We start from the raw sequence: 12,814 nt of genomic DNA, 5'->3' as shown, positions 1-12,814 counted from the left end.
CGCTTTTTGCTAAGCTGGAGAAATGTGAGTTCGCTGTACAGAGAATTAGTTTTTTGGGTTACATTATCTCCAGCGAAGGTTTTGAGATGGACCCGGTTAAAGTTCAAGCTGTACAGGAATGGCCTAGGCCTATTGGTTTGAAATCGATACAGAGGTTTTTAGGTTTCGCCAATTATTACAGAAAATTCATAAAAAATTTTTCTAGTATTGTCAAACCTCTGACTGATCTCACCAGGAAAGGTGCTGATGCGGTTCAGTGGTCTTCTGAGGCCATTGAAGCTTTTGTGTATCTCAAGGAGAGGTTCACCTCTGCTCCCATCCTTATGCAGCCTGATGTTACTAGGCCGTTTTTGGTTGAGGTTGATGCTTCCTCTGTGGGGGTTGGCGCAGTATTGTCTCAGGATAACGGGGATGGATTACATCCCTGTGCCTTTTTTTCAAAAAAATTTTCGGAGACTGAACTGAATTACGATATTGGTAATCGGGAATTATTGGCTATTAAACTCGCATTTGAACACTGGCGCCACTTCTTGGAAGGTGCGGAATTTCCCGTTCAGGTTCTTACGGATCATAAAAATCTGATATATCTTGATGCTGCCAAGCGCCTGAATGCCCGTCAGGCTAGGTGGGCACTGTTTTTCTCGCGGTTTAATTTCTCCGTTACTTACATCCCTGGTACTAAGAATGTTAAGGCGGATGCCTTGTCTCGCAGTTTTTCTCCCATAGTCGGTGCTGAGAAAGAGGAAAACATTTTACAAGAAGGTGTTGTGATAGCTGCTTTAGACTCCGTTTTGGAAGATGAGATTCTTAAAGCTCAGGAGAATGCCCCATCTAACACTCCTCATGGGAGGTTGTTTGTGCCTGGGACCTTTAGGAGAGATTTGTTTGTTGAGTGTCACGAATCTCGGTTGGCAGGTCATCCAGGAATTTCTGAGACCAAGAGACTTGTGGGTCGCAGTTTTTGGTGGCCTGGATGGCAGAAGGAAGTCATTAAGTGGGTGCGTCAATGTACTATATGTGCTAGATCTAAGTCCTCACATACTCCTGCTGCGGGGTTGCTTTGTCCTTTGGAGGTTCCCAGTGCTCCTTGGACACATTTGGCTATGGACTTTATAACTGACCTTCCCCCCTCTGAGGGTTTTACTGTCATCTGGGTGGTCGTGGACCGTTTTAGCAAGATGTGTCACTTGGTTCCCTTCGTCAAACTGCCCTGCGCTAAAACTCTCGCTAAGGCCTTTGTCAAGGAAATTGTCAGACTTCATGGCGTTCCTACTGACATTGTTTCTGATAGGGGTCCTCAGTTCGTGGCTCGTTTTTGGCGTGCCTTTTGTGACAGGTTGGGAGTTCATTTGTCGTTCTCGTCCGGATATCATCCTGAATCTAATGGCCAGACAGAAAGGAAAAACCAGGATGTTGAGCAGTTCTTGCGTTGTTTTGTGGCAGACAATCAAGAGGGGTGGTCTGAGTTTCTGCCACTTGCTGAATTTGCTCTGAACAATCATACATCTTCTTCTGCTGGTTGTTCGCCTTTTTTTTGTTGTTCTGGGAGACATCCGTCGTTTGGGTCGTTCTCCAAGTTGGGATCTGCCGTGCCTGAGGAGGAGAATTTTTCCGGTGATTTGGAGAGAGTTTGGACGGATGTGCGTGGTAATCTTCAGGAGGCCAACAGAAAATCTAAAGACTACTTTGATAGGAAACGACAGGAGGTTTTGTTCGCTGTTGGTGACATGGTTTGGTTGTCCTCTAGGAATCTGCGGTTGAGGATTCCTTCTAAGAAATTGGGTCCCAAGTTTGTAGGGCCCTTTAAGGTGCTTCAGGTTGTCAACCAATCTGCTGTTAGGTTGGAGGTTCCTACCTCCTGGAGAATTAATCCGGTATTTCATGTCTCTCTGTTGAAAAAAGCTGTTGTATCGGATTGTGACGCCTCTGCCTCTGTTCCTCCGGTGGTGGAGGACGGGGAATATGAAATTTCTCGCATCCTTAACTCTAGACGGTATAGAGGTAGTTTGCAGTATCTTGTGGCCTGGAAAGGTTTCGGACCCGAGTATAACTCTTGGGTGAGGTCGGATGATGTTTCCGCGTCCAGACTTATCAGAGCGTTTCACAGGAGATTTCCTGATAAGCCCGGGCCTAGGGGATCCGGAGGATCCTGTTAGAAGGGGGGGTACTGTTAGAACCTTGCTCTTAGGTTTTTTTTTCCTTTGCTGGTCACATGACCTTGTTGGCCTATTTAATCCTGCTCCGCCCTTCTGGCTTTGCTGGACTTCATTGTATAACTACTTTCTAGCTAGCCTGTGCTCTGTATCTAACTCTGTTAGTTTGCTTGGTCTACGGACCTCTTTGTTCTATATATTTTGTTTGTTCGTCTGTCTGCTACTATTTCTGTTAGGAGGTGTCCCATTTTCCTCCCAGTCCTTAGTACTTGTAGGGATTCCTTCCCCACATCTATAGGTCTCCGTACAGACTAGCTTAGGACTTTAGCAGGTCTGATCGCAGGATCAGGTCCCCTGTTACATCGTAGGGATTAAGCTGAGTTCTATCGTAGGGACAGATCTCCTCTCTTTCCTTAGCTCTGGTAGCAGAACATAACAATAACGGTACCAGGATGTGGTCCTTACACTTGTCCATATGACACATAGGGGCGGCTCTGGAAAAGTTGTGGGTTCTCTCCTATGATTTAGTCTCCGGTGATAACGGTACCAGGATGTGGTCCTTACACTTGTCCATATGACACATAGGGGCATCTCTGGAGAAGTTCTGGGTTCTCTCTCCTATGATTTAGTCTCCGGTGATAACGGTACCAGGATGTGGTCCTTACACTTGTCCATATGACACATAGGGGCAGCTCTGGAGAAGTTCTGGGTTCTCTCCTATGATTTAGTCTCCGGTGATAACGGTACCAGGATGTGGTCCTTACAATTGTCCATATGACTCAAAGGGGCAGCTCTAGAGAAGTTCTGGGTTCTCTCCTATGATTTAGTCTCTGGTGATATCGGTACCAGGATGTGGTCCTTACACTTGTCCATATGACACATAGGGGCAGCTCTGGAGAAGTTCTGGGTTCTCCCTTCTGATTTAGTCTCCGGTGATAACGGTACCAGGATGTGGTCCTTACACTTGTCCATATGACACATAGGGGCAGCTCTGGAGAAGTTCTGGGTTCTCCCCTATGATTTAGTCTCCGGTGATAACGGTACTAGGATGTGGTCCTTACACTTGTCCATATGACACATAGGGGCGGCTCTGGAAAAGTTGTGGGTTCTCTCCTATGATTTAGTCTCCGGTGATAATGGTACCAGGATGTGGTCCTTACACTTGTCCATATGACACATAGGGGCATCTCTGGAGAAGTTCTGGGTTCTCTCTCCTATGATTTAGTCTCCGGTGATAACGGTACCAGGATGTGGTCCTTACACTTGTCCATATGACACATAGGGGCGGCTCTGGAAAAGTTGTGGGTTCTCTCCTATGATTTAGTCTCTGGTGATAATGGTACCAGGATGTGGTCCTTACACTTGTCCATATGACACATAGGGGCATCTCTGGAGAAGTTCTGGGTTCTCTCTCCTATGATTTAGTCTCCGGTGATAACGGTACCAGCATGTGGTCCTTACACTTGTCCATATGACACATAGGGGCAGCTCTGGAGAAGTTCTGGGTTCTCTCCTATGATTTAGTCTCCGGTGATAACGGTACCAGGATGTGGTCCTTACAATTGTCCATATGACTCAAAGGGGCAGCTCTAGAGAAGTTCTGGGTTCTCTCCTATGATTTAGTCTCTGGTGATATCGGTACCAGGATGTGGTCCTTACACTTGTCCATATGACACATAGGGGCAGCTCTGGAGAAGTTCTGGGTTCTCCCTTATGATTTAGTCTCCGGTGATAACTGTACCAGGATGTGGTCCTTACACTTGTCCATATGACACATAGGGGCAGCTCTGGAGAAGTTCTGGGTTCTCCCCTATGATTTAGTCTCCGGTGATAACGGTACTAGGATGTGGTCCTTACACTTGTCCATATCAGACAGAGGGGCAGCTCTGGAGAAGTTCTGGGTTCTCCCCTATGATTTAGTCTCCGGTGATAACGGTACCAGGATGTGGTCCTTACACTTGTCCATATGACACATAGGGGCAGCTCTGGAGAAGTTCTGGGTTCTCCCCTATGATTTAGTCTCCGGTGATAACGGTACCAGGATGTGGTCCTTACACTTGTCCATATGACACATAGGGGCAGCTCTGGAGAAGTTCTGGGTTCTCTCCTATGATTTAGTCTCCGGTGATAATGGTACCAGGATGTGGTCCTTACACTTGTCCATATGACACATAGGGGCATCTCTGGAGAAGTTCTGGGTTCTCTCTCCTATGATTTAGTCTCCGGTGATAACGGTACCAGGATGTGGTCCTTACACTTGTCCATATGACACATAGGGGCAGCTCTGGAGAAGTTCTGGGTTCTCTGCTATGATTTAGTTCCCGGTGATAACGGTACCAGGATGTGGTCCTTACACTTGTCCATACAACACATAGGGGCAGCTCTGGATGATCTTATCCGTTGATAAATCGGGGGTTTATTCTCGGCCTCTCATGATCATAGTTCCGTCTTTATTCCTCTCTCTGTAGAGCTCCAGATCGGTGGTCATCATGTCCTACTTCTCCTGCCTGGTAAGATGGGGTCTTTTTCATCCTCCCATATTCCCTGTTACATGGTGTCCAGTCTCTGAGGGTCACCATTACTCATTCAGACGGTGATGTTCTCTCCTCAGGTCTCCATCGTCTGCTACCCTTTTGCGTGTTTGGGGGTCTTTATACGTTTCTTGGTGTCTCCGGTAAGCACGAGGTGTAACATCTAGTCATTATTATTATTACCGACGTTATATCCATGTCTCTCTGACCCGCACAGATTTGTGGCTCCTTTTCCTCCCCTCGTGTTGTTGGGATTTTCTCTCGCTCGGCCACTGTTGATTACGAGTGGCTGATGACGGCCCTGAAATCCTCCATGTTTACTGGTCTTGTGGCTGAGCCCCAGCCCGTCTACATCTCCAACAGAGATGAGCATCGCTTCCAAGAGGCTGTCCAAGACTGTGACTTCGCCATTCTGTATCACACCAAGAACCGTGGAAGGATCAACATCATCAATGTGACGGACTCCATCTACGACGAGGAGCTGACGTACATGGCTTCTTCTAAAGGTAGTCTGGTGACAGCTACGATTGTTCCTATGGTCACTGGGTGGTGGCGATGATTGTGCCCTGAGACCTACAAGCTCCGTCTCTGATCGGGACGTCATCCTGATGATTTCACCTCTATCGGGAATAACCGGAACATTTATTTTACTTTAAGGCAGGGACAACGTGATTGTGCTGGTGGATGACCTGGAGAAGAGTGACTATCTAGAGAAGTGCCGCATTCTGGACGGTCAGCCTGACATCACCATGTACTCTCGAGACCTGATACTGGTCACCAGCAATGAGAAGAGGCAGCCACAGCTACTGGGTCAAAAGCTGCAGGACATCAAGGCCAACATCTCTGCCGGTAAACAGTCATTCCTGGGGGTCTGACGGGTTGTAGACAGGATATTATTGTAGTACCACCGCATATTAGTACCATGGGGCTCCTGGAGAAACCTTATGGGTAAGCTCCTGGAGAAACCTTATGGGTAAGCTCCTGAAGAAACCTTATGGGTAAGCTCCTGGAGAAACCTTATGGGTAAGTTCCTGGAGAAACCTAATGGGTAAGCTCCTGGAGAAACCTAATGGGTAAGCTCCTGGAGAAACCTTATGGGTAAGCTCCTGGAGAAACCTTATGGGTAAGCTCCTGGAGAAACCTTATGGGTAAGCTCCTGGAGAAACCTTATGGGTAAGCTCCTGGAGAAACCTTATGGGTAAGCTCCTGGAGAAACCTTATGGGTAAGCTCCTGGAGAAACCTTATGGGTATGCTCCTGGAAAACCTTATGGGTAAGCTCCTGGAGAAACCTTATGGGTAAGCTCCTGGAGAAACCTTATGGGTAAGCTCCTGGAGAAACCTTATGGGTAAGCTCCTGGAGAAACCTTATGGGTAAGCTCCTGGAGAAACCTAATGGGTAAGCTCCTGGAGAAACCTTATGGGTAAGCTCCTGGAGAAACCTTATGGGTAAGCTCCTGGAGAAACCTTATGGGTAAGCTCCTGGAGAAACCTTATGGGTAAGCTTCTGGAGAAACCTTATGGGTAAGCTCCTGGAGAAACCTTATGGGTAAGCTCCTGGAGAAACCTTATGGGTAAGCTCCTGGAGAAACCTTATGGGTAAGCTCCTGAAGAAACCTTATGGGTAAGCTCCTGGAGAAACCTTATGGGTAAACTCCTGAAGAAACCTTATGGGTAAGCTCCTGGAGAAACCTTATGGGTAAGCTCCTGGAGAAACCTTATGGGTAAGCTCCTGGAGAAACCTTATGGGTAAGCTCCTGGAGAAACCTTATGGGTAAGCTTCTGGAGAAACCTTATGGGTAAGCTCCTGGAGAAACCTTATGGGTAAGCTCCTGGAGAAACCTTATGGGTAAGCTCCTGGAGAAACCTTATGGGTAAGCTCCTGAAGAAACCTTATGGGTAAGCTCCTGGAGAAACCTTATGGGTAAGCTCCTGGAGAAACCTTATGGGTATGCTCCTGGAAAACCTTATGGGTAAGCTCCTGGAGAAACCTTATGGGTAAGCTCCTGGAGAAACCTTATGGGTAAGCTCCTGGAGAAACCTTATGGGTAAGCTCCTGGAGAAACCTTATGGGTAAGCTTCTGGAGAAACCTTATGGGTAAGCTCCTGGAGAAACCTTATGGGTAAGCTCCTGGAGAAACCTTATGGGTAAGCTCCTGAAGAAACCTTATGGGTAAGCTCCTGGAGAAACCTTATGGGTAAGCTCCTGGAGAAACCTTATGGGTATGCTCCTGGAAAACCTTATGGGTAAGCTCCTGGAGAAACCTTATGGGTAAGCTCCTGGAGAAACCTTATGGGTAAGCTCCTGGAGAAACCTTATGGGTAAGCTCCTGGAGAAACCTTATGGGTAAGCTTCTGGAGAAACCTTATGGGTAAGCTCCTGGAGAAACCTTATGGGTAAGCTCCTGGAGAAACCTTATGGGTAAGCTCCTGGAGAAACCTTATGGGTAAGCTCCTGGAGAAACCTTATGGGTAAGCTCCTGGAGAAACCTTATGGGTAAGTTTCAGAGGAAGCGAATGGATCTCTGACTTGTCTTTGTCTCTTATAGGGTCTTCGACTTCAGTGAATATGTGGAATTATTTGGTAAGAAAATCTGCAAAGTCTGGAGTGAAAATAAGTCTCAATACTGCAACTTATCTGTCTATTTTGTGTTGGATTTTTTTTTGCTTGTTTCCGCCCCAGGATGATTCACTTTTATCTCTGCTGTTGGCCCAGAGTGCGACCAGTCATCCATGTAAGATGCGCTGATGCCCTTCCATCTCAGGGGGGTGTCAGGGTCGCCCGGGTCAAGGGCTTTCATTATAATCCCAGACACCAGTGAACCAGGTTCCTCCAGGTGTCTGCTGCCACCTTTGTAGGTGTCTCCCTCTATGGCCCAATACTCGTAGATGATGCGGACAATCATCATAGACCATATGTTCCAGTCACCTACGGAAACTAATGCATTTTATTAAAAAAAAAAAGGTTTTAAATGTTAAAATAAGAAAAGGAAACATTCTCTCCCAAAATGACAATTTTTCAAACAAACAAAAAAAATCCGGAAAAAAATCCCATATTTGGTAACGCTGTGTCCTCTTCAACATTTCCTATAACATTGTCATTATTCGTCCCACGTCGTGAACACTACTGACCCGTATTATGCCGTATATTAGGAAAAAGTACAAGAATCCATAGCAGAATTGCTGGGCTTTCCTCATCCGACCTTACCAAAAAATAAAACAAAAAGTTTTTTTTTATTAAAAATTGGCACCAATGAAAACCACCGCAAAAAAATGTCTGTCTACATAAAAAGGCAACATGTGAGGGTCTCAGAATACAGTGAAAATCCCCACTGTGTGTAAAAGTAGTAATTTATAAAGTTTTGAAGTTTTATTTTCTTATCGAGCTGCAGAATAAGGTCTACACATTAAACTGCAGTGTGAACAGTGTTTAAAAAATAATTCCAGAATTGTTGGTTTATACAACCCACCTCCGAAAAAGTGAAATAGAAAGTGATGAAAAAGTCACTTGAACCCGAAAAACAAACTGTTTGTTGTTTGTATTTTTCAGAGTATTTATTGTACAAAAGTGATGACACAAATCTCCATAAATGTGGTATCGCCATAATCCCACTGACCCTCAGAATGAAGACCCCTGATTTGTGCAGCACCTGAATAGCAGAAAGTTTAAAACCTCAAAAAACAGTTTTTTTTCGAATTCTCCCTATAAAAAGTGAATAAAAGTTTGATAATAAATGATACGTACCCCAGAAAGCTGCCGCTCACAAATACAACTCAGAGACATCGGCAAATAAAAGTGCTAGAGGCTCGAGGAATTTGAGAAAACAGAAAAAAATGCTTTGTCCTAAAGGCCCAAAATGAGCTAGACCTTGAGGGGTTAAAGGATCGCTCCACTACTTGTATATTAAGAACCTATCCTAAGGACATCCTCAGTGCCGGTACAGCCAGACAGATTTCAGCAGCTGCAGAGCTAAACAGTATAGATCTGACCACTGTGTGGTTGGTGGTGGCCACAGCTGGGTGCGGCTGACCCACTGCTATTCTTTCACGTGGGGCGGATGTGCGGCCTCCATGCCCCGAAACAGCAGCTCCAGTGTTCTATGCACTAACACTTCCAGCTTTGGCTTACACGTAGCCTCTGTCCCTGTTTCCTGCTGTCTCAGGGTCCCCACTATCCCACAGTTCCCTTCAGCACCTCTGGACCCGTACCACTGATTTTGTCTCCTGTCTCATTGTTCTGGGCCTCAGGACTCACCATCCTTATTCCAGATCCACCGCCACATATCTGGCTCCATTACAGACTTACCACCTCCATCCTTTCTTCTCTCACCCTGGCAGCCCGGTCTCTTCACTCCTCACTTCTCTCCCTATCACACTCTGACCAGCACTTATGAAGTTACCCTTTCTGCTCTATAGCGCCTCCCTGCTGACAGGGCTGGCTAGCTGTTAACCCTTCCCTGGCTCTGCGTCTGCAGTGTGCTGTCTCTCTATATATATCTCATCTCATTAATACAGGACATTGTCCATTATATTCCACAAGAAAGTCACAAATCATAAAAGATCCAGCACCTAATATAACAACAAGTAACAGCGGCACAATCTGCAGGGAGTACCGGCGATCTCATAGGCCTTAATATGGGTATGAATGACCGTAAGGGAACCTGTCACCTGCTTCCTGCTGCCCCAACCACGAGCAGCGGGAATCAGAGCCTGGCTGTACGACTGCAGCAAAGGATGTCACTCTGAAATGCTGCGGTGTCAGAGAAGATATAGTTGTAGAGCTTTTTCGGCTCCACCTGACTGACAGGTCTCTTACTAAGTGCACACATAGGAGTATACACGGCGGCAGTCGTACAGGCAGGATGCGGGTTGTGCGGCCGAGGCTTTGTCAGCATTGAGTGACAGTTTCCCTTTTAGGCTGATAGATGTGACAATGACCTCTGTGAGCTCTTACCTCTCCACCTTCTCCGGATACCAAGTAACTGAGTCTCTTCTTTCCAGGAATCTATGGCTGTTTGGGTTCGTAGTAATGTGAGTCACATTGTCATATTGTCTACGATGGCTCCTCTGTGTCTTTACTCTGTCTTCTACTCTGTTCCTCCTCTATGGCTCTCCTGGCTCCTCTGTGGCTCCTCCTCTGTGTGTCCTTTGCTACTTACTATCACTGTACTATATGATTACTATACAGTTACTTTTCCAGCTCTTTGTGTCCGGTATTATCTGTGTTACTTTGTGTTTCCTTATTCCAGGTCTCTGCAGTCTGGTCTTCTCCTGCAGTGGTAAGAAACCATCATTACCAACTTCTGACATTAAATCAGACCATTACATATGGGGGATTACACCGTGTCGGGTCACCAAACAGACCGTTACATATGGGGGATTACACAGTGTCGGGTCACACACCGGACCGTTACATATGGGGGATTACACAGTGTCGGGTCACACACCGAACCTTTACATATGGGGGATTACACACTGTCGGGTCACACACCGGACCGTTACATATGGGGGATTACACCGTGTCGGGTCACACACCGGACCGTTACATATGGGGGATTACACCGTGTCGGGTCACACACCGGACCGTTACATATGGGGGATTACACACTGTCGGGTCACACACCGGACCGTTACATATGGGGGATTACACCGTGTCGGGTCACACACCGGACCTTTACATATGGGGGATTACACCGTGTCGGGTCACACACCGGACCTTTACATATGGGGGATTACACCGTGTCGGGTCACACATGGACCGTTACATATGGGGGATTACACCGTGTCGGGTCACACACCGGACCGTTACATATGGGGGATTACACCGTGTCGGGTCACACACCGGACCGTTACATATGGGGGATTACACAGTGTCGGATCACCAAACAGACCGTTACATATGGGGGATTACACCATGTTGGGTCACCAAACGGACCGTTACATATAGGGGATTACACCATGTCGGGTCACACACCGGACCATTACATATGGGGGATTACACCGTGTCAGGTCACTAAACGGACCGTTACATATGGGGAATTACACTGTGTCGGGCCACCAAACGGACCATTAAATATGGGGGATTACACCGTGTCGGGTCACACACCGGATCGTTACATATGGGGGATTACACAGTGTCGGGTCACTCACGGACGGTTATGTATGGAGGATTACACTGTGTTGGGTCACCAAACGGACCGTTACATATGGGGGATTACACCGTGTCGGGTCACGCACGGACCGTTACATATGGGGGATTACACAATGTCAGGTCACTAAACGGACCGTTACATATGGGGGATTACACTGTGTCAGGTCACCAACCGGACCGTTAAATATGGGGGATTACACTGTGTCGGGTCACACACCGGACCGTTACATATGGGGGATTACACCGTGACGGGTCACACACCGAATCGTTACATATGGGGGATTACACCGTGTCAGGTCACCAAATGGAACGTTACATATGGGGGATTACACCGTGTCGGACCGTTACACCGGACCGTTACATATAGGGGATTACACAGTGTCGGATCACACACCGGACCGTTACATATGGGGGATTACACTGTGTCGGATCACACACCGGACCGTTACATATGGGGGATTACACATTGCTGGGTCACACACCAGACCATTACATATGGGGGATTACACCGTGTCGGGTCACGCACGGACCGTTACTGTTACGCTCACGCCCGGACTGACTGGCGTGAGTGTGATTAGTGATCCCACTGTACCATGAACCGAGGAGTGCCTGGAGGTGCGTAACTAAGTATCAACCCGATCCGAGCAAGGTCGCACGGCGGCTTAGTCGACTCCGTGGACCAAGGAGGAACCGAGCAGAGGGACCAGGTGCGACTCCAGGTCAGACCCCGGTCACAGCTGTTGACTCACACAGGGGAATGCAGGAACAGGCAGGTTAGACTGGCATACAGGCAGGTGGGTATTGGCAAGTACGGCTGGTATGCAGACAGGTGGGTACTTGCAAGTAGAATCATAGAATGGTAGAGTTGGAAGGGACCTCCTGGGTCATCTGGTCCAACCCCCTGCTCAAAGCAGGATTCACTAGATCATCTCAGACAGATGTCTGTCCAGCCTCTGTTTGAAGACGTCCATTGAAGGGGAACTCACCACCTCTCGTGGCAGCCTGTTCCACTCATTAATCACCCTAACTGTCAAAAAGTTTTTTCTAATATCTAATCTGTGTCTCCTCCCATTTAGTTTCATCCCATTGCTTCTAGTCTTTCCTTGTGCAAATGAGAATAAAGATGATCCTTCTACAATGTGACAGCTCTTGACATATTTGTAGACAGCTATTAAGTCTCCTCTCAGTCTTCTTTTTTGCAAGCTAAACATTCCCAAATCCTGCAACCGTTCCTCATAGGACATGGTTTGCAGACCAGTCACCATTCTGGTCGCTCTTCTCTGAACTTGCTCCAGTTTGTCTATGTCTTTTTTAAAATGTGGTGCCCAAAACTGTACACAGTATTCCAGATGAGGTCTGACCAAAGAGGAGTAAAGACCGATAATGACTTCACGTGATCTAGACTGTATGCTTCTGTTAATACATCCCAGAATTGTATTTGCCTTTTTTGCTGCTGCATCACACTGTTGACTCATGTTCAGTCTATGATCTATTAGTATACCTAAGTCTTTTTCACATGTACTGTTGCTTAGCTCTATTCCTCCCATTCTGTATATGCTTTTTTCATTTTTATTGCCCAGATGTAGTACTTTGCATTTTTCCCTGTTATAAACCATTCTGTTAGTTGCTGCCCATTGCTCCAGTTTATTTAGGTCTTTTTGAATCCTCTCTCTCTCTTCTCTAGTATTAGCTATCCCTCCTAGCTTTGTGTCATCAGCAAATTTAATCAGTTTACCCTCAATTCCTTCATCTAAATCATTGATAAAGATGTTGAACAATACAGGTCCCAGGACAGAGCCCTTTGGTACCCCACTTGAGACATTCATCCAGCTGGATGTGAAGCCATTTACAACCACCCTTTGAGTCCGATCACTAAGCCAGTTATGAATCCACCTAACAGTTGCCTGGTCCATTGCATACTTGGTCATTTTTTCAATAAGGATGGTGTGAGATACTTTGTCAAATGCTTTGCTGAAGTCAA

The 12,814-nt window shown here is 46.7% G+C and overlaps 1 protein-coding gene across 7 annotated transcripts in view; it reads left to right on the top strand.

Annotated features, from left to right (window-relative positions):
- LOC141161267 (uncharacterized) overlaps positions 1-12,814 on the top strand; it is a 38,729-nt gene that overhangs the window by 4,614 nt on the left and 21,301 nt on the right. For 5 of the 7 annotated variants that reach the window (XM_073646057.1, XM_073646059.1, XM_073646052.1 and 2 more), the window contains exons 2-8: positions 4,622-4,663; positions 4,765-4,827; positions 4,902-5,190; positions 5,342-5,533; positions 7,232-7,266; positions 9,684-9,713; positions 9,932-9,961. In XM_073646057.1, coding sequence (XP_073502158.1) covers positions 4,622-4,663; positions 4,765-4,827; positions 4,902-5,190; positions 5,342-5,533; positions 7,232-7,266; positions 9,684-9,713; positions 9,932-9,961 — 681 coding nt within the window. The remainder of the gene's footprint in view (positions 1-4,621; positions 4,664-4,764; positions 4,828-4,901; positions 5,191-5,341; positions 5,534-7,231; positions 7,267-9,683; positions 9,714-9,931; positions 9,962-12,814) is intronic. The other 2 variants (XM_073646054.1, XM_073646058.1) reach the window with 2 other exon arrangements.

This window comes from Phyllobates terribilis, unplaced genomic scaffold, assembly GCF_046119375.1.
Source record: "Phyllobates terribilis strain yellow unplaced genomic scaffold, ASM4611937v1 Scaffold_9__5_contigs__length_417890890, whole genome shotgun sequence".
Taxonomy (NCBI): Eukaryota; Metazoa; Chordata; class Amphibia; order Anura; family Dendrobatidae; genus Phyllobates; species Phyllobates terribilis.
This window is presented reverse-complemented; position numbering and strand designations above follow the sequence as displayed.